The sequence below is a fragment of the Hypanus sabinus genome, chromosome 9 (assembly GCF_030144855.1).
Source record: "Hypanus sabinus isolate sHypSab1 chromosome 9, sHypSab1.hap1, whole genome shotgun sequence".
NCBI lineage: Eukaryota > Metazoa > Chordata > Chondrichthyes > Myliobatiformes > Dasyatidae > Hypanus > Hypanus sabinus.
In genome coordinates this window covers 52933198-52952660 of record NC_082714.1, presented here as the reverse complement: position 1 = coordinate 52952660, position 19463 = coordinate 52933198, and the positions used below count along the sequence as shown (strand labels likewise).

At 41.5% G+C, this 19463-nt stretch overlaps 1 protein-coding gene across 3 annotated transcripts in view; it reads left to right on the top strand.

Annotated features, from left to right (window-relative positions):
* Window positions 1-19463, top strand: part of kdm8 (lysine (K)-specific demethylase 8) — a 76259-nt gene that overhangs the window by 24893 nt on the left and 31903 nt on the right. For all 3 annotated transcript variants that reach the window (XR_009513986.1, XR_009513985.1, XM_059979700.1), the window contains exon 2: window positions 10843-11519. Coding sequence is in view for 1 of the 3 variants with exons in the window: in XM_059979700.1 (XP_059835683.1) it covers window positions 11064-11519 (456 nt within the window). In the remaining 2 variants the exon portion in view is untranslated. The remainder of the gene's footprint in view (window positions 1-10842; window positions 11520-19463) is intronic.

Below are 19463 nucleotides of genomic sequence, written 5' to 3'. Positions count from 1 at the left end.
ACTTAATAGAAGTTGGTCGATGCATAAGACAATGTGTTTTGGGATGGCCAAGTCAGAGTCCAGCCCTTAACCTAGTTGAGATGCTGTGGCATGACTTGAAGGAGGCTGTTCATGCAAGGTATCCCAGAAACATTGATGAACTGAAACAGTTCAGTTTGGAGGAATGGTCTAAAATTCCTCCTTGCCATTGTGCAAGTCTGGTGAGCAGCTGCAGGAAACATTTGTTGAAGGTTATTGCTGCTGAAGGAGGTTCCACCAGTTATTAAATACAAGGGGTCACATACTTTGTCCAGCCTGGACTGTGAATGATTAAATATTATATTCAATAAAGACATAAAAAGTACAATTGTTTGTGTGTTGCTGTTTAGGCGGATTGTCTTTGTCTATCATTGTGATTAAGATGAAGATCAGACCACATTTTGAGTAATGAATGCAGAAAACCAGGTAGTTGCAAAATGCTCACAAACTTTTTCTTGCAACGGCATTTGGATAGGCTTTACTTGTGCCATTGCCCCAGGTCTGTCCTTATGAGAAGAAGGGAAAATTTCAAAATAGGTGGATTGTGAGGAGGTGTTGTATAGTTGACTTTATTGTCAAGAGCGCTCAGCTCTGGTCTGCAATAAAGGGTTGTCAGAAGCTCTCAACAAACTTCAAATTACACTGTGTTTTATTTCTTTAACCAACACAATTCATTTATTACAATTTTAGAAAGTGCAAATGGACAGCAGTTTTTAATTTTATTACTTCTATGCTATGTCCAGAAACTCCTTTACACATGAGCTAATTGGATTTGCCTTGCCTAATTGTGACAGCTGGTTAATATTCACTGAACAGCCAGAAACAGCCACCCAGGGATGAATTAGCTACACATGAAATACAAACAAACAGATGCTGTCACTTAAAAAGTCAATTCATCTCAGAAAAAATGAGTACTTAAATCTTATTTTCAAATTCTTTCAACATGCTTGCCTGCTGCAGTTTTTAATAAGATTAAGAAAAATAATGACTGTGCACTTTTAAACTGTGTGCAGATTCATTTAATGTAGAATTTGAAAATGATTGCACAGAAAGGCAGGGAATAGATCCTTGATGCTTTATATCCCACACTTTATTAATTTCAGAATATTGTGTTTCTGTGAAGAGGATCTTAATAAAAAGGAAGTCTCTGCTGTACTGGGATCTTGGCTGTGTAAACTTTAAATTCAGTGGGTAGGAGCTAGGATTGCTTACCTTTATCAAGATCTCATGTTGGGCTGTAAAAAAAAAATTTCATGTTGGTAGTTCAAGGCCAAATGCTGAAAACAAAAAACAGCATCTTCTATGACCCTGATAACATTGTTGGGTGGGGTGAGAAAACTAGTCCAGTAACGTGCTTCTAATGTTGAATGGACTTGGTTACTGGCATTTTCATCGTTCCTGGTGTAAGACTCATGATTAGTAGGCACACAGTAGGATAAGTGCTTTCAATAAAACACTCTGCATTGTCTGAAATACCAGCCATTAAACAGAGGTTTTGCGTGAAGGTTTGCTGTTTACAGAGGAATCTGTCAGCCTTGTCCAGTATGATTCACCTTTCACTGTAGTCCTACATGAATGTAACAGTAAGCACTCAAGTCTTGCAGTGTAGCTTGAGTTACCAATTGGTTCAAGGCAAGAATGCCATCAAAGAGCTAAATTAATAATCAAAAATCAATGTCTCAATATAGATTTTGACTTGTATAAAATAGCTTGGTTTTCTTTCTAAAACAAATTGTTTGAAACTCAGAATCAGTGTAATTTCCCAGTGCTGTCTGGCACCCTTCTATAAAGAATCCACTCAAAACTGTATCTCTGAGTAATACCAGAGTAATTACAATTTTTGTAATTGTAATTACAGAAATTCATCATAAGGAGATTCCAGAAAATTGTACTTTGTTGCTACAGGTCTGTTTTCATTCATAGGCAATATAAAGTTGATTTTCTAAACCTGATGTTAGATCCATAACTGGGAAGAGTGTTTGGACAGAGCTACTGTACATAGAGAGTTCTGTATACAGTCCCTGTTTTTGGCTTGAGTTACCTGCATTAATTTGGATAATTAACAAATTAGGTCTCTATTCATTGGAGCGTAGAAGGTTGAGGGGGGATTTGATCGAGGTATTTAAAATTTTGAGAGGTCAGATAAAGTTGACGTGAATAGGCTGTTTCCATTGAGAGTAGGGGAGATTCAAATGAGAGGACATGATTTGAGAGTTAGGGGGCAGAAGTTTAAGGGAAACACGAGGGGGTATTTCTTTACTCAGAGAGTGATAGCTGTGTGGAATGAGCTTCCTGTAGAAGTAGTAGAGGCCAGTTCAATTGTGTCATTTAAGGTAAAATTGGATAGGTATATGGACAGGAAAGGAGTGGAGGGTTATGGGCTGAGTGCGGGTAGGTGGGACTAGGTGAGATTAAGAGTTCGGCACGGACTAGGAGGGCCGAGATGGCCTGTTTCCGTGCTGTGATTGTTATATGGTTATATGGAATTGGGGAAGGATCCATTTTGCCCCATTGTCTGAACACACAAGTGAATAAGCACACTTTCCACTCACTGTTGTTACTAAATCTATCCTAAATAGTACCTGTTGGATAAGATTGAAGCTAAATGTAAGACCTTGCATTTTATATATTGCTTTTCTGTACTTCATTATGTTGTAAAGCACTGTACGCATGCTTTTCATCATTATTGAAATAAGAAAATAAAGCAGTAAGGATTCAGCCAAATGCTGTCCAGTCATTCAGTAAGAACTTGATGGATATGCACTCTTATTTATCTATTGAGCTCCATATCTTGTAAAAGGCCTGAATGGTATAATTCCACTGATCTCACATTCTTACCCTGCCATCAAGATGCTGAAGGAACTCAGTAGGTCAGTCAACATGTCTGGAGGGAAATAGATAGTGAATGTTTTGGGTTAAGAATCTTATCTGTATCTCTTTTCTTACCAAGTCTGATCTAGCCTTGACTAAACGAAAGTGATTCAAGGCACTCAGGACTAATATGAATCTCTGACCTGTTTTCAGGTGAGAATGTTAACAACTAAACATCATTAACTGGTTTCTTTGGCAGATCTTTTTGCACACAGGTACCGAAAGTGTTGAACGACTGAGTTTTTCCATCCACCTGGTTTTTTTTGCACCAGAAGTGTGGAACAGCATTTTCAGCCTCCTGTCCTGATGCATCCAGAAGATCAACAATTCTTCCCCCTCCCCCCAATGATGCTTGACCACCTGAGTTCCTCCAGCAGATCATTGGTTTTCCCAGTGCCCTGTTAAATATCCAGGAGTTGAATGTAAAATCATGTCCCTTTGTCCTGAGCTCACAAGCAAAATAATATTCCTCCTAACTTGTGTTTCAAGGAATATAGATTACATTACATAATCCTTCCTCATTAATCTATCGTTTAGGGCCTTATTTACATCCAGGGAACCTCCATTTTCTGCCTTCCAAGATCTCTATACTGTGCCATGCCCAGATCCATTTATAGAATTCAGTAGCACCAAAATAGAGCTCAGTAAAATTGCAAAGAATGATGTGGTGGATTCTGTTAATGCGGCCACAGTTGTGTAGAAGGGGCTGAGGCTTACCAGGGGTACTTAGTTCCATATGAAACAGCTCAAAGAGGGGAGTATTCCCTGACTAAGAATTAAATCTGAGTACTATTAGAAAAATATGAAGTCCTAATCACTAGCCTGACTGGTTATGTGGGATTGTCCAGGGCCATTGTGTACCTTAGAAGATCCTAAAAAAAAACTGATGACCAAGTATCAATTTTGGAGCTTTTAAGTATCAACCAAGCGCTAGGAGTCCTTGTTTTCCTGAAATGATGTGGGATTGCTAACTTTAGTTTAATGTCTCAAAGGAAGTAGAGCATCTCCGATATGTACTATAGCTTCAGTAGTGAAGCTTGAACTCTCGGCTTTACAGTTATGTACAGGAGGTTACCACCAACATTCACTGATCAAGCAAGGTTTCACTGGCAGACAGCATGCCCCCAAAGGGGCTCATAGCTGGTATTAAAACCTGACATTACTCAACACCATTACCTGTGTATCATGGCATATTTCCTCTGTGTTAAAGTGAAGGCACTTCCTGGCATATTGTAGTAGAACTTTATTCTCAATCTGATATTCCAGCAGTTGAGATGGGTGAATTTAATGCTGAAATTTGAGACTAAGGTGAGAAACTGGGGTTCCTGGCCTCTGCCACCCCAAAAACAGCTATGATATTGTGCATAGGACATGGAACAGTACAGGCTCTTCAGCCTATGATGTTGAGCTGCCCCTTTCAGCTACTTCAAGATCACTCTAACCCTTCCCTCCCATATTGCCCTCCAGTTTTCTTTTATCCATATGCCTAGGTAAGAGTCGCTTAAAAGCCTCTGATGTATCTGGCACTACCACCACCCTAGCAGCACGACCAGATATCCTCATGTTTTTCGGTGAGACCCAACGTAGATTTGGAGACCGCTGAGCACCTACACTCTGTCTGCCAGGAAAAGCAGGATCTCCCAGTGTCCATATCTTTTAATTCCACTTTCCATTCCCATTCCAGTATATCTATCTATAGCCTCCTCCACTGTTATGATGAGGCTACACTCATGGCATGAATATCAATTTCTCGAACTTCCAGTATTGCCCTCTCTCCACCCCCCTCACCATTCCCCATCCCCTTTTCCATCCCTCACCTTATCTCCTTGCCTGCCCATCTCCTCCCTCTGGTGCTCCTCTCCCCATTTCTTTCTTCCATGGCTTTCCGTCCTCTTCTATCAGACCCCCCCCCCTTCTCCAGCCCTGTATCTTTCACCAACCAACATTCCCAGGATCCTTACTTCATCCATCCCCCTTCAGATTTCACCTATCACTTTGTGTATTAAATCTATTTCTCAGTTTCTTTTCTCCAGTCCTGCTGAAGAGTCTCAGCCCAAAACATTGACTATACTCTTTTCCATAGATGACGCCTGGCCTGCTGAGTTCCTCCAGCATTTTGTGTGTGTTGCTTGGATTTCCAACATCTGCAGATTTTTTCTTGTTTATCTATATATCTATGTCTCATCCTGCACACCTCTATCAATTCATCGCTCATCCACCATCTTTCCAAAGAGAAAAGCCCTGTCCCACTCAACCTATTCTCATAAGACATTCTCTCCAATTCAGGCAGTATCCTGGTATATCAGCCCTGCACCCTCTCTAGCACTTCCACATCCTTCCTATAATGAGGCAACCAGAACTGAACACAATATTCTAAATGTGGCTAAACCAGGTTTTTGTAGAGCTGCAATGTTACTTCATGGCTCTTTAATGCAATTACCTGTCTAATGAAGGACAGCACACCATATGCCTTACCAATTGTCTCTGTAACTTTGTGGTATCCCTCAACGTGGATCCCCAGATCTCTCTGTTGCTCCACACTATTAATAATCCTGCCATTAACCCGATATTCTGTCTTCAAGTTTGACTTTCCAAAATTAATCACTTCACACTTTTCTGTATTGAACTCTATCTGCCACTTTTCAGCCCAGCTTTGCATCCTTTCAATGTCCCATTATAACCTACAGGTACAACAACCTTCTACACAATCCAGAACCCCGCTGATCTTCATGTCATCTGCAAATTTACTAGCCTAGCCTTCCATTTCTTCATCCAAGTCACACAGAAAAATTACAAACAACAGGAGTTTCATAACAGATCTCTGTAGAACACCACGGGTCACCAACCTCCAGACAGAAACGGCTCCATCCAGTATAACCATCTGCCTCAATTGGGCAAGCCAAATCCGAATCCATACAGCCAGTTTCCTAGGATCCTATGCCTCCTGACTTTCTGAATGAGCCCACTATGGGAATAAAATACATTGACCTTTTTATAGATACATCTGGGACAAATATTTTAGGAAATGGAGAGTAGTCTCTCCTATTAGCTCTGAAAACAGATACTCTGTGTGGTATGAGGGTAAGAATTCTGACCAATAAAGGTTCAATTTCACATCTGACTGTACAAAGTTATCTTGATCTTCAAAATTTCCTGCAGAACATTGGGTAGGCAGAGATAAAATAACAATATTTATTCTTTCCAACTATTGAAGCACATGCATATGAACACTGAGAAGAAAGTCTGTTTAAGGCTTCCTTCTAATAGAGGCCATTACAACAAGTTATCTGATGGCGTCAAGCACCTATGGCACCCTGACCTCCCACCTCCTTATCTCTCGGCACTTTCCTGGTAGGTTGAGTAATCAGAAGGATTTTCTTTGGGAAGCCAGTACATTTTCCCAGGCAGCAAACTATTTAGCTTTTCAGTCACAGCATTGACTTTGCGGAATGGAAACATCAGGGATTCAGACAGGAAGTAAAAGTCCCACATTCTGATCAACACAATATTGTCCAGTTAAGTAGGGTATTTCTTTAAACACAAGCAAGAGAAAATCTGCAAATGCTGGGAATCCAAGCAACACACATAAAATGCTGGAGGAAATCAGCAGGCCTGGCCACATCCATGGAAAAAAAAACACAGTTGACATTTTGGCCCAAGACCCAGTCATGCTGAAGGGTCTTGGCCTGAATCATCAGCTGTACCCTTTCCCATAGATGCTGCCTAGCCTGCTGAGTTCCTCCAGTATTTTGTGTTTCTTTAAACAAACATCTCTCCCTGTACATCCTGAATGTTTAATTTTAAGCAAGTGGTGTTTGATTAAATGATTGCAATCTTGAGCATGTTGCAAGTTGCAGAATAAATGAAGCACTCAAATCAAGAGAAGGTCAAATTTATTAGAATACACTAGGAACATACAGAGAAGAACATCTGCTTATCCTGCATTGCAATTGGAAGTGTCATGCAAGGTAGGCAAACAAATGTAGACATTAACAGTCCACTCACGAAAAGGAATAGATACAACAATTCTCAGCTCACTTGACAAGCCAGTTTTGTATTATTTATTTGCTGACTTTTTTGTGCTAATTAGGGTTTAGTTACATGCTAGTTCTTCAGCAGCACTCTGTCAGCCTGATACACACTCTGGTTCAGTTTAACGTGAACCTGGTATTAACTAGTTCTCTTGCTCGGCTGTGCCAACCCCAAGAGTTAACCCCATCCTCCAAATGCACCTCCACAGCTAACCTTAGTGCGGATCTAAGCCTGAGTTGCAGCCTGCTGTGCTCTATGGATTCAGATTCACTTGGTACTAAGTTGAAATGACATCAACTTTTACACAGCCCCTGTTAAATAAGAAGGCAGCCTGCCGACACCATCGTGCAGTGTCTCCGTATGAGGGACTATGCAGAAAGAGACCTTGTTCCCAAGGTACACATTATTACCCCTGTAATTATTCCATTAACTTTTCAGAAGCCAGTTTTATGATGTAGTTAGGTAATATGTTGCTTAATGGTGGAGATTTGCTGAATTGCTTCATAATCCTAATTGCTGTAAAGGGAACTGTTTCCACTGTTATGGGTTTGTTAGTGCTTTCATGGTTTATAGGCAACGAAAGAGTTAGGAGCAGAATCCCATATATTATATTATGAATGGGGAGTGCCCTCTATCCATCCAGCTCTTGCCCTGGAAGTTTCTATTTGATGTATCGGAATTTCAAATTATCTCAAGTGTACTTTCTTCAGAGTATGGGGATGGCTGTGAGGAATGGCTTAATTGTATGATTTTAATACCATGCTTTCAAATGCACTTCAGCTCTTACTTCCAAGTCCCTCAGAAAAATCATAAACTGTCCTATCAGTAGTCTGTACTACAAAACCACATGTAATTAGGGTGCCTAAGACATTTGCACAATACTATAGTAATTTTATGTATTGCACTATATTGCTGCCAAAGAAAATATAAAATTTTATGACATATGTGAGTGATGATAAACCTGATTCTGATATGGGCCTCGATTGTGTACTGAGTATGGGAAGGGGACAGGAAAAGGGGAATCATGGTTGGGAAAATGGGGTGAGGGAGTGGAAGGAACGGGAAGCACCAGAGAGACATTCTGCAATGATCAACAAACCAATTGTTTGGAAACAAATGGCCTTCCTTGGTGTCTCAGAATAGGGTGTGTCTGTACCTATGCCAAACCTCCTCTGCCACGTGTCCCACAACCCTCCCATCGTACTCCACCCTCGGCATTTCCAACATCCTTTTGTTCTCGCCAGATTTACAAACTCATTGTCTGCTCCATGTTGACAAATACAGTACTCCCTCATTTTAGCATGTATTGTGGATATTCATTTTGATGCTGTCTGATATAATGAGTGAATTTGTCCTCACTTTAACAGCAACTCAGACTGGGTACCATTGCACTTTGAAATGTTTAATGAGTAAACAAGAGTGAAATGTGTGGCAGAAACAAATTACATCATTAATGAGAAAAAATGGTTTCAACACAATAGGTGATTGGCCACATTTTTGAAGATAAAAATTCCCAATGCTGGACACCGTCTATGCTTTGCCAAGAGTCCCTTCTTTACCAATGATGTAAATTGATTTGCAGCACTTTAGAGCCGGCTATAGATTTTAACAGTCACTCAGTGAGCAAGATTCCTAGCTCATAGTCAGAAGAGTGTTGTTTAAACCCCAATTTTGACTTGAGCATTTAATCTGTGTCCATTCTTCCGTGGGAGTGCTGCATTGTTGGTGATGCTGTCTTTCAAATGAGATCTCTGAGGCTCCATTTGACCTTTCATGGGGTGGTAAGGGAATGGAGCCTGGCATGTTTGACATAGACTGTTGGATTTGTAAACTGAATTGATTACAATTTTTGTTAGTTTAGTTTGCAAGGGCACCATAGCTGTCTTTTATTTTTACATCAGCCTTTTGCCTTTTCCATCTATCACCTCCCCAGCTTCTTACCTTACCCCCGTCCCCTACCTTCTTATTCTGGCTTATTCCCCCTTTCTTTTCAATCCTGATGAAGGTTCTCGACCCAAGACATTGACTGTTTATTCTTTTCCGAAGATGCTGGTCTGACCTGCTGAGTTCTTCCAGCATTTTGCATGTGTCCTCTGGATCTCCAGCACCTGCAGAATCTCCTGTGGTTTTATTTTTACATTTGTTTGGAGATAGTGAGGATTACATGTGGACAGATGACAAAATGGAAATTCTGCTGTGAGTCACCTGGTATGTCGCAATGTAGAAAATGGTTCAGGCACATGCCCTCCTCTCAGGTTAATATATAATATAATCAAATTAGTCTCAACTGCCCATCAATTGAATTGGTGCAAATTGGTACATCAGCAATATTACTGCTGTCCCCAGTGGGTCATAGCTCGTAGGTCAATCTCTATCCATTAGAGGCTAATCAATGTGCCACTACTCCCAAATCTCAGTGCAGCTGCCAAGATCAGCATCTTGGTGCAGAGAGAGAGAGAGGGAGAGCAAGATGGTGAGAAACCAGTTGCAATCCTGAAAAAGAGACAGAAAGCAATTGGTGGAAGGAGGTTTCACTTTGTACTCCAATCCATTTATCCTATGCAACAGGAATTGGAAAATCCATGGAAGAAATTAGGTATTTAAGATGTCAGTCAAAAGTTACATTAAATATTATGTGAATAAATGTCCCTTATGAATATCGACAATGAAATGCTGAAACCATAACAGAAGAATACATCCATTATCCCTATAAGGAATGAACTGACACTCTACTGAGAACTCCTTTAAAGAATGATTGTGTGCTGAGTCATATGTGACTTTGGTGGAAGTATCTTCTGGAAGAGAGGAAAGAAAGCAGAAATATTTAATTTGAAAAAGGAACAAGGACAGTCGTATAATCTCTGTGAAGTTTCTGTAGCTATCATTTTCTTCTTTGAACATGCTGCATTCTCTCAAATCAGACTGCATCTTACCTTGAACACCGGCAGAGTACTAAAGTAGGTCTGATGAAGATCAGAAATAGTATACCACATAATTTTGCTCTCCTTATTATTCATAACCTATTTCAGCACTCATTGCACTTACCAGGTTCCATTTGATTGTCAAAAGCTCCTCAATAGTGCCTCTGTTCTTATACCTTTTCATCTAGTGTTCCTGTTGTTGCCCTCTGTTTATTATGTTCGTACAGCACTTCGGCTGCCTTGTGTGGGCTATGACACCAATTTCCAAATATGTCCACAGTGATGGGTATAACAGCACTCCAGGTGCAGCTGCTTACTTGCTGGTTTTGCAATATCTCTGCTTGTTGTGCCTTCTGATAACTGTTGGAAACTAAACCAGACTATTTGCAGCCTTGATATCACATTTGACAGGTTTAATTTTTAGATCTTATATCTGTGTTATTGCCAATGCCACCTGTTTCCACCTCTTAAATATTGTCCAACTGAAACTCTACCACTGAATTCCTCCTCAACTCTCTGTAACCCATTGTTAATTTGCTGCCATGTTGTAACTTTGACCACATCCATCCACACACCATTCCTCTGCTTTTGACAGCATGTCCCAATTCTCTGACTTTTGGTCTCTCCCTTAACCCATTTTTACAATCTCCTCCAATTTTATAGTCCACAATGATATCTATTCCAATGATATCCAATTCCATCATTTCTGAACTCTTGTGTACCTCAAAATATTAGTAATTGTCCATAGCATTCAAGAATATGCTTCCTTCCTTAAACCCATTGGTTGTCTACACCTAAGAACTAATTTGTTTGACAAAACTTTCCCTATGTTCTGCATTTGTATATGGTTTGAAGTTGCTTTTTTTTGTTTGATAGAATTCCTATGAAATGCTTTAGGGTGGTCTGTGACATTAAAGGTGTTATATAAATGGAGATAATTATTGTTGTTGCTACCATTTTATTAGAAAAGTAACTACAAATTTTGTTCTGATTTGTTTAGAAACATCCATAGTTTGCATCCAATAAGCAAACTTATTGGCCAGGACAAGTCTCCATACACTTACCATGGTTCTGCCTTAACAAAATTACTCAGTTTCAGTCTGCCTCTCCAGCAGTAGTTTGACAGTGGAGAAATCATTTGCAAGTTTAATCAACTCTCAAGTTAAAAACAATTAGGCATTTTCTCATCAAGACTACATCTTCAGAGAAAGTCATCAGGAGATGTCCTCCCTCTGGGATGAAGCAATTGCTGTTTTGCCACCGAAATTAGAGGATATGCAATTGGAATTCAACAAAATAGTGAACGAGAGCCTTGTTTTCTTATTAAAACAGACAGCAGCATTACTTTATGAAGGCCAGGATATTGCCAAATGTTTGCAACTCAGTCAGACCATCATAGACTTCTCCTGGGAAAAGCTCAACATTGGAACTTGGAGGGATGTGGATAAAGAGTGGCGGAGAGTCTTTTCATGTGGCTGTCTCTTTAAGGCTGTGTGTCTGTGCAAAAAAGAGTCAGCAGTTAGAGAAGCAATCAAAACTTGTGACAAGGGTTTGTTGATGGGGATGGCCATATTGGACAACATTCTCATCAGACTGGTTAAAGTCCTTCAGAATCACAATAATCCCAAGAAGAGGGCTTTAGAAGATGTTGGATCTCATCAGAATTCAAGCCAAAAGGTAATATTTTCATACTTTGTGCACTTAATACAGATGCTTTACTGTTACTTTTAGAATCTGAGCTGTTAGACAAACATTTCAGATTAATTTTTATCCATTTAAAACACAGGGACAGGAGAAAAAGACAAACTGCTGGGGGAACTCAGTGCATTAGGCAGTGTATATAGAGAGAAATTGATAGGCAATGTGGCAGATCATGACCCATCATCTGGACTGAAGCAGGAGAGGGGAGATGTTCAGTATAAAGAGATCAGAAGAGGGGTGGGGCAGGAGCTGGCAAAGAATGGGTTAATCCAGGCAAGGAGGGGTGATTGCCTGATGGAGTCAGGCAAGAGAGAAAAGGGTGGAGATGGCAACAGAGGCTGAGTGGTGATGGCATTAAAAGGCTGCAGATAATGGGGTCTGATAGGAAAGCAAAGTGGGGCATGGAACCAAATAAAGGAGATGGGCAGATGGGAACAGTGGAGTGGAGGAGGGGATAGGAGGCCGGCGGGGCATGGTTGAGCTGGGTGTGCGTAGGACGAGCTAAGTAGATCAGAAGGAAAAAGAAGGGGACAAGAGGAGAGCAGGTTACCTAAACATGGAAAATTCAACATTCATGCTGTATACTACCCAGGACAAATAAGTGCCAACCAAGTTGCCTGAGTTTGCCCCATTTCTTTACACTTCGGCCACATCCCTCTAAAGGTTTCTACCACTTACCTGCACAAATGTCATAATTGTACCTGCCTTTACACCTTCCTCTGGCAAACTCAAAGAAGCACGGTTAACTGCAGGTGAACTATTAATATCTGTAACATGAGACACAAGTGTAGTGTTAAAGAAAGAAGAGAAAATACAAGGTAACTCAAGACTTGGGTGGATCGTTTTAAATCCCGTTGGATTGAGGGATTGAGACAGGCAGGTAGGTTACTATATGAGAACTATATGTGAGTAGTTGTGGAGGCATGAACAGAAGAAAGTGGACCTTGTGGAAAGCAAAAAAAATAGTATGGGGTGGAGGGTAATGGAATGTGTAAGTGATCATACACTAGTTGTAGCTGGCAGACCTGGAGTAAGTGATACTTCAAAATAAGAATGGATTAGAGGCATATAAGACTGCTACAAATATAGATGAGCTTACAGTAGTTTCATACCAGTTTCTCCTGCCAGAAACTGAAGGCACAAGTGCCCATAATTCAACAGTAATTGGCTATAAAGCGACAAGAAGGGTGAAATAATGGTCGCTGTGGGAAATGGAACTCCGAAACTGCCAACTTGCTGCCTGAGTCATTACTAGCAGTTTCTGCACCTAAGGTTAAATAATGTTTACTTGATGTTTCTCTCTGGACCCCAGGGTGGTGTGTATTGTGTAGTTGGAAGGCAAGGAAAAGACCCTGACCTGTTGACTCTTTCTAGTCTGTATCTAAACATTAAGAGTTAAATGTTGTGATTTAGCTTTACATTTGTGGAGGATCCCAGCTCCAATTTTCTGTTGCGGATTGTGTGACTGAATTTGGAAGAATCATAATGACCATCAGTTGGGCCTTATAGCAGATATTATGCCAGTGTAGTACTGAAACCAATTGGGCATGAAGATCTCAACAAGGCTAATGGAATCTACAATATTTAAGCTCTTGAATTACCAACACCTGGCTGGCAGATTGTTGAAACAAGTGAGTATAGAGCCAGTTTACACACTGAGTTAATCCCACTGCCACAGCTGCCTCTGCTGCTCGAAACATGCTGATTGCTCTAACTTGTCGATAGCACAACTGGTGAGGTACAACATCTCTTCCCTTCTCTCAGAAAGTCTCTTGGGATTAAGCATGACTTCCATTCTAGTTCAGTGGTGACTGCTGAAGCTGGTGTACCATCAGAATGTGCCGGTGATGCTTCATGGAATCATTGAACATTGAATTGAATTGACTTTATTTCTTACATCCTTCACATATATGAGGAGTAGAAATATTTATGTTATGTCTCCATCTAAATGTGCAATGTGCAATCATAGTATTTTATAATAATATATAATAAATAGAACAGTCAATGTAATATAGAGTACACTCAAATCAGCATGAGTTCATCAGTCCGATGGCCTGGTGGAAGAAGCTGTCCTGGAGCCTGTTGGTCCTGGCTTTTATGCTGCGATACTGCTTCAGTTATTTAAAAGGAGGCTGTTTATAACACACAGGGTTAGGAGCAAAAGATGCTATTTTCTTTAATAGGTACTCTTTTATTATGTTTATTCCATTCAATATTTCACTTTAAGTGCAACATAACTATCAATTCCCCTCTCTTTGAAGACAGCTGTATAGTATTCAGTAACAACATTGGCCACAAAATCAACTTGCACACATCAGATTACCTAATTATTCTCAAGTAAGCCTTATTCTTTCTTTAGATTATCATATTATTGAACATCTTTGCCTTTTCTTTTGCCAGCATTTTTATCAAACCTGTTCTTTTAATTTTACCTCTGCACATAACAGTACTGTGATGCAGCTAGTAGAGCTACAACCTAACAGTACCAGAGATCTAGGTTCAGTTCTGATCTCCAGTGCTGTCTGCATGGAGTTTGCACATTCACCCTGTGACTATGTAAGTTTCCTCTAGGTACTCAGCATGCCTCCCATTCCAGAGGCATGCAGGTGGTATTTCTTTTTGAGCAGCAGCCGATCAGCACATAGCTCACTCAAGTTCGCCAGTTGAGTACATAAGGCATCAAGTTGCGGCAGTTTAGTGTGTCGACCAGTGGCCAGTCAGTGACTGGCAAACTAAAACAAGGCAGATGCAAGCAGAGAGGCCATTGTTGGAGTGGACAGTAGTAGAGTGGAGATTTTGAGGCTTTAGCTCATCGAGGTGTCATTGAGGAGAGTTGAGTGAGAGAGGGCAAAAAAGCTGTAGGTAGGTTTGTGCAGACTTCATCTGCAAGACGTGCTGCAGCTTCTAACACTCCACATTAGGGAGCTGGAGCCAGATGAATTCCAGATCATTTGGAAGGCTGAAGGGGATGATAGATAAGGCATATAGAGAGCTAGTTACAGCCAAGGTGCAGGACACAGGAAACTGGGTGAAAATCAGGATGGAGAAAGGGGTTAAGAAACCAGTGTAGAGTACCCCTTTGGCCATTCACCTCAAGAACAGGTATAGATCTTTGGATGCTGTTGAGCGGGATGAGTTAGCAGAGGAAAGTCACAGCAGTTAGGTCTCTGGTCTAAGTCTGGCTCTTTGATTCAGAATGGAAGGGTGGTAAAGAGGCCAATTGTGGTGATAAGGGATTCATTAGTTAGGGAAAGAGAAAGGAGGTCCTGTGGACGACAAAGAGATTCCCAGATGGTCTGTTGTCTCCTGGGTGCCAGAGTCCGGGACATCTTGAATTGAGTGTTCAGCATTCTTAAATGAGAGGGTGTGTGGCCAGAGGTCATGGCCATGTAATTACCAATGATATAGGTAGGAAGAGTGACGAGCAAAGTGACTTCAGGGAGTTAGGTGCCAAGTTAAAGAGCAGGACCTCCAGAGTTGTGATCTCAGGATTGCCACCCATGCCATGGGCTAGTGAGGCCAGAAATAGGAAGATTATATAGTTTAACACGTGGCTAAGGAGTTGGTGTAGAAGAGAGAGCATCAGATTTTTGGGTCACTGGACTCTCTTCCAGGGAAGGTGGGGCATAGGCAGAAGGGATAGTTTGCACCTGAACTGAGGGAAGTTTGCTAGTGCTGCATGGGGGTGGGGGGACGGGTTTAAATTAGATTTGCAGGGGAAGGGAACCAGAGTGCCAGAACTGATAGTTCTGGTTGCAGGAGGAGCAGGACTGGCAGCTCAGTATTCTGGGGTTCTGTTTTAAATGCCACAGAGTGAGAGGTATTAAAGGGAGAGGGGTGGCATTACTAGTCAGGGAAAATGTTATGGCAGTGCTCAGTCAGGACAGACTGAAGAACTCATCTAGTGAGACTTTATGGGTGGAACTGGGGAATAAGAAAGGTATGACATTGTTAATGACCTTCATTATAGACCACCCAACAATCTGAGGGATTGAGAGGAACAAACTTGTAGAGAGATCGCAGACTATTGCAAGAAGTATAAGGTTGTATAGTAGTTGATTTTATCTTTCCACATATTGATTGGGACTCTCACACTGTAAAAGCACTAGATGAGATAGAGTTTGCCAGATGAGTTCAGGAATGTTTCCATAATCAGTACATAGAAGTCCCAATGAGAGAGTGTGTGATACTGGATCCGCTATTAGGGAATGAGACAGGGCAGGTGACAGAAGTTTGTGTAGGAGAGCACTTTGCATGTAATGATCACAATGCCATTTGTTTAAAAGTGAACATGGAAAAAGGCATGTCTGGTCCATGGGTTGGGACCTTAAATTGGAGAAAAGCCAATGTTGATGGTATCAGAAAGGATGTGAAAAGTGTGAATGGGTTCAGGCTATTTTCTAGCAAAGATATACTTGGTAGGTGTATGGCCTTCAAAAGTGAAATGTTGAGAGTACAAAGCTTCTATGTACTTGCCAGAATTAAATGTAAAGATACCAGGTTTAGATTTTTAAGAGATATTGATTCCTGGTTAAGAAAAAAAAAGGAGGTGCATAGCATGTATAGGCACGTAGGAACAAATTAAGTACTTATGGGGTATAAGAAATGCAAGAGAACACTTAAGAAAGAAATCTTGAGGGCTAAAAGAAGGCATGAGGTGAAGGAGAATACTAAGGGCTCTACAGAGATGCTAAGACCAAAAGGATTGCAAGATACTAAATTGGTCTTCCAGAAGATCAGAATGGCAATCTATGTGTGGAGCCAAAAGAGATAGGGGGAGATCTTAAATGGATTTTTTGTATCTGTATTTACTAAGGAGATGGACACAAGTCTCTAGAAGTGAGGAAAAGCAACATTGAGGTCATGGACCCGATACAGATTACAGAGGAGGAGGTATTTGCTGTCTGGAGGTAAATTAGGGTGGATAAATCCCAAGGGCATGACAAGGAATTGCCCTGAACCCTGAGGAGACAAGTGCCGAAATTGCAGAGGCCTTAGCAGAGATATTTAAATCATCCTTAGTGACAGGTGAGATACCAAAAGATGAAGGGTTCCAAATGTTGTTCTGCTCTTTAAGAAGGGCTCAAAAAATAAACCAGGAAATTATAGGCCAGTGAACCTGACATTAGTAGTGGGTAAGTTATTGGAAGGCATTCTAAAGGACCAGGACTGGATACATGAATATTTGGATAGACATGGACTGATTAGGTATAGTCAACATGACTTTGTATGTCGTTTTAGTTATGTCTTAACTAAATTTTTAGAGTTTTTCAATGAAATTACCAGAAAAATTGATGAAGGCAACGCAATGGATGTTGTCAACATAAACCTTAGCAAGACATTTGACAAGGTCTGGCATGGGCGGTTGGTCAAAAGGGTTCAGTCGCTCAGCATTCAAAATGAGGTAGTAAATTGGATTAGGCATTGGCTTTGTGGGAGAAGCCAGAGAGTGGTAGTAGAGGGTTGCTTTTCTGACTGGAGGCCTATAACCAGTGGTGTGCTATAGGGATTGATGCTGAGTCCTTTGTTTATTGTCATCTCTATCAATTATCACCAGATCATGTGATTAACTGAATTAGCAAATTTGCAGATGACACCAAGAGCAGGGGTGTAGTGGACAGCGAGAAAGGCTATCTGGCGGGAGAAAAACGACAGTCAGGCTTGTGGATCTTGGGGAGGAGATAAAACCAAGCAGTGCGAGCAGTCCTGATGAAGGGTTTCGATCGGAAACGTTGACTGCTCATTTCCATCGATGCTGCCCGACCTGCTAAGTTCCTCCAGCGTGTTGTAGATGTTGCTGAGAAAGGCTATCATCTGTCCGTACACTTCCTCTCTTACCACCATTCAGGGTCCCAGACAGTCCTTCCAGGTGAGGCAACACTTCACTTGTGAGTCTGTTGGGGTTATCTATCACATTCAGTGCTCCTGGTGCGGCCTCCTCTACATCGTCGAGACCCGACATAGATTGGGGGACCACTTCATCGAGCACCTCCACTCCATCCACCACAACAGACAGGATCTCCCGGTTGCCACCCACTTCAACTCTGCTTCACATTCCCATTCGGATATGTCCATACATGGCCTCCTCTACTGCCATGATGAGGCCAAACTCAGGTTGGAGGAGTAACACCTCATATACCGTCTGGGTAGCCTCCAGCCCCTTGGCATGAACGTCGAACTCTCCAACTTCCGGTAATTCCCTCCCTCTCCCTTCCCCATCCCACTTTCACTCTGTCTCCTCTTCTAGCTGCCTATCACCTCTCATGATTCTGCCTTCTTCTACTACCCATAGTGCTTTCCCCTTACATTCCTTCTTCACGTCTCCTGCCTATCCCCTCTCTGCTTCCCCTCCCCCACCCCATGATCTTTCCTCTGATTGGTTTTTCACCCAGCACCTTCCACCCTCCCCCCATCTTCCTTATAGGGCCCCTGCCCCCCTCCTTCTTCAGTCCTAATGAAGGGTTTCGGCCTGAAACGTTGACTGCTCGTTTCCATGGATGCTGCCCAACTTGCTGAGTTCCTCCAGCTTGTTTGTACGTTTTGATTTGACCACAGCATCTGCAGTGTACTTTATGTTTATCAAAGCTTGTGGCAGAAGCTTCACCAGCTGAAAAAATGGGCTGAAGAGTAGCAGATAGAATTTACTGCAGACAAGTGTGAGGTGCTGCACTTCAGAAGGACCAGCCACAGTGGTCTTAAACAGTGAACAGTAGGGCACTAAGGACTGTGGAAGAACAAAGGGATCTGGCAACACAGGTCCATGAATCACTGAAAGTGATGGCACAGGTAGATAGAGTCGTAAAGAAATCTTTTGGCACGTCAGCCTTCATAAATCAAAGTATTGTGTACAGGAGATGGATGTAATGTTGAAGTTGTACATGTTGGTGAGGCCTAATTTGGAGTATTGTGTGCAGTTTTGGTCAGCTACTTACAGGAAAGATGTAAGTAAGGCTGAAAGAGTGCAGAGAAAATTGACAAGCATATTGTCAGGGCTGGAGGACCTGAGTTGTAAGGTAAGATTGAATAGGTTGGACTTTATTCCTTGGAACGTAGAAGACAGAGGGGAGATTTGATAGAGGTATACAAAATCATGAGTAGTATAGATAGGGTAAATACAGTTGGGCTTTTCCCACAGAGGCTGGGTGAATCTACAACTAGTTCTGGGTTAAGGGTGAGGGGTGAAACATTTAAGGGGAACATGAGGGGAAACTTCTTAAGTCAGAGGATCGTGAGAGTGTGGAATGAGCTACCAGTGCAAGTGGTCCATGCGAGCACAATTTCACCCTTTAAGGGAAGTTTGGATCGGTACATGGATGGTAGGGATATGGAGGGCTCCGAACCCGGTGCAGGTTGATAGGAGAAGGCAGTTCAAATGTTTTGGCGCTGACTGGGTGGTCCGAAGGGCCTGTTTTTGTGCTATATGTGACTCTATAGCTCTAGATTCATTGACTGCTGTAAATTGTCCATTTGTGTAATAGAATGTGCATTAAGGAGATGGTTGATAGAAATATGGAGCAAATAAAATATAGGAATCATGTAGGATTAGTGTAAGTGGGTGTTTAATGGCCAGTGTAGAGTCGATGGTCTGTGGAATCTGTTTTAATGCTGTATCTCTCTGGCTTTTGGACGTTCTGTCCTCCTCTAGGATGTCTGCACACCGTGTCTTATGTTACCCTCAATTTTTTGTTTGCCTGATCTTTTTTTTATCTTTTTTTTACCTGTAGTGTTCTCAATTTGACATTCTTCCTCCTTTCCTTTGTGGGCACATTTACCCTGAAACTCTTGAACCTCTTTCATGATAAAGTTCTCTTTCATTTCCTTTGCTCTTAGACTAATTTACTTCCCCAGATAATCTCCAGACCACTTTTATTAAATTGTTTCTCAGTCTAATAAGCTGGGCCTTTCCACACTTCAGAACCT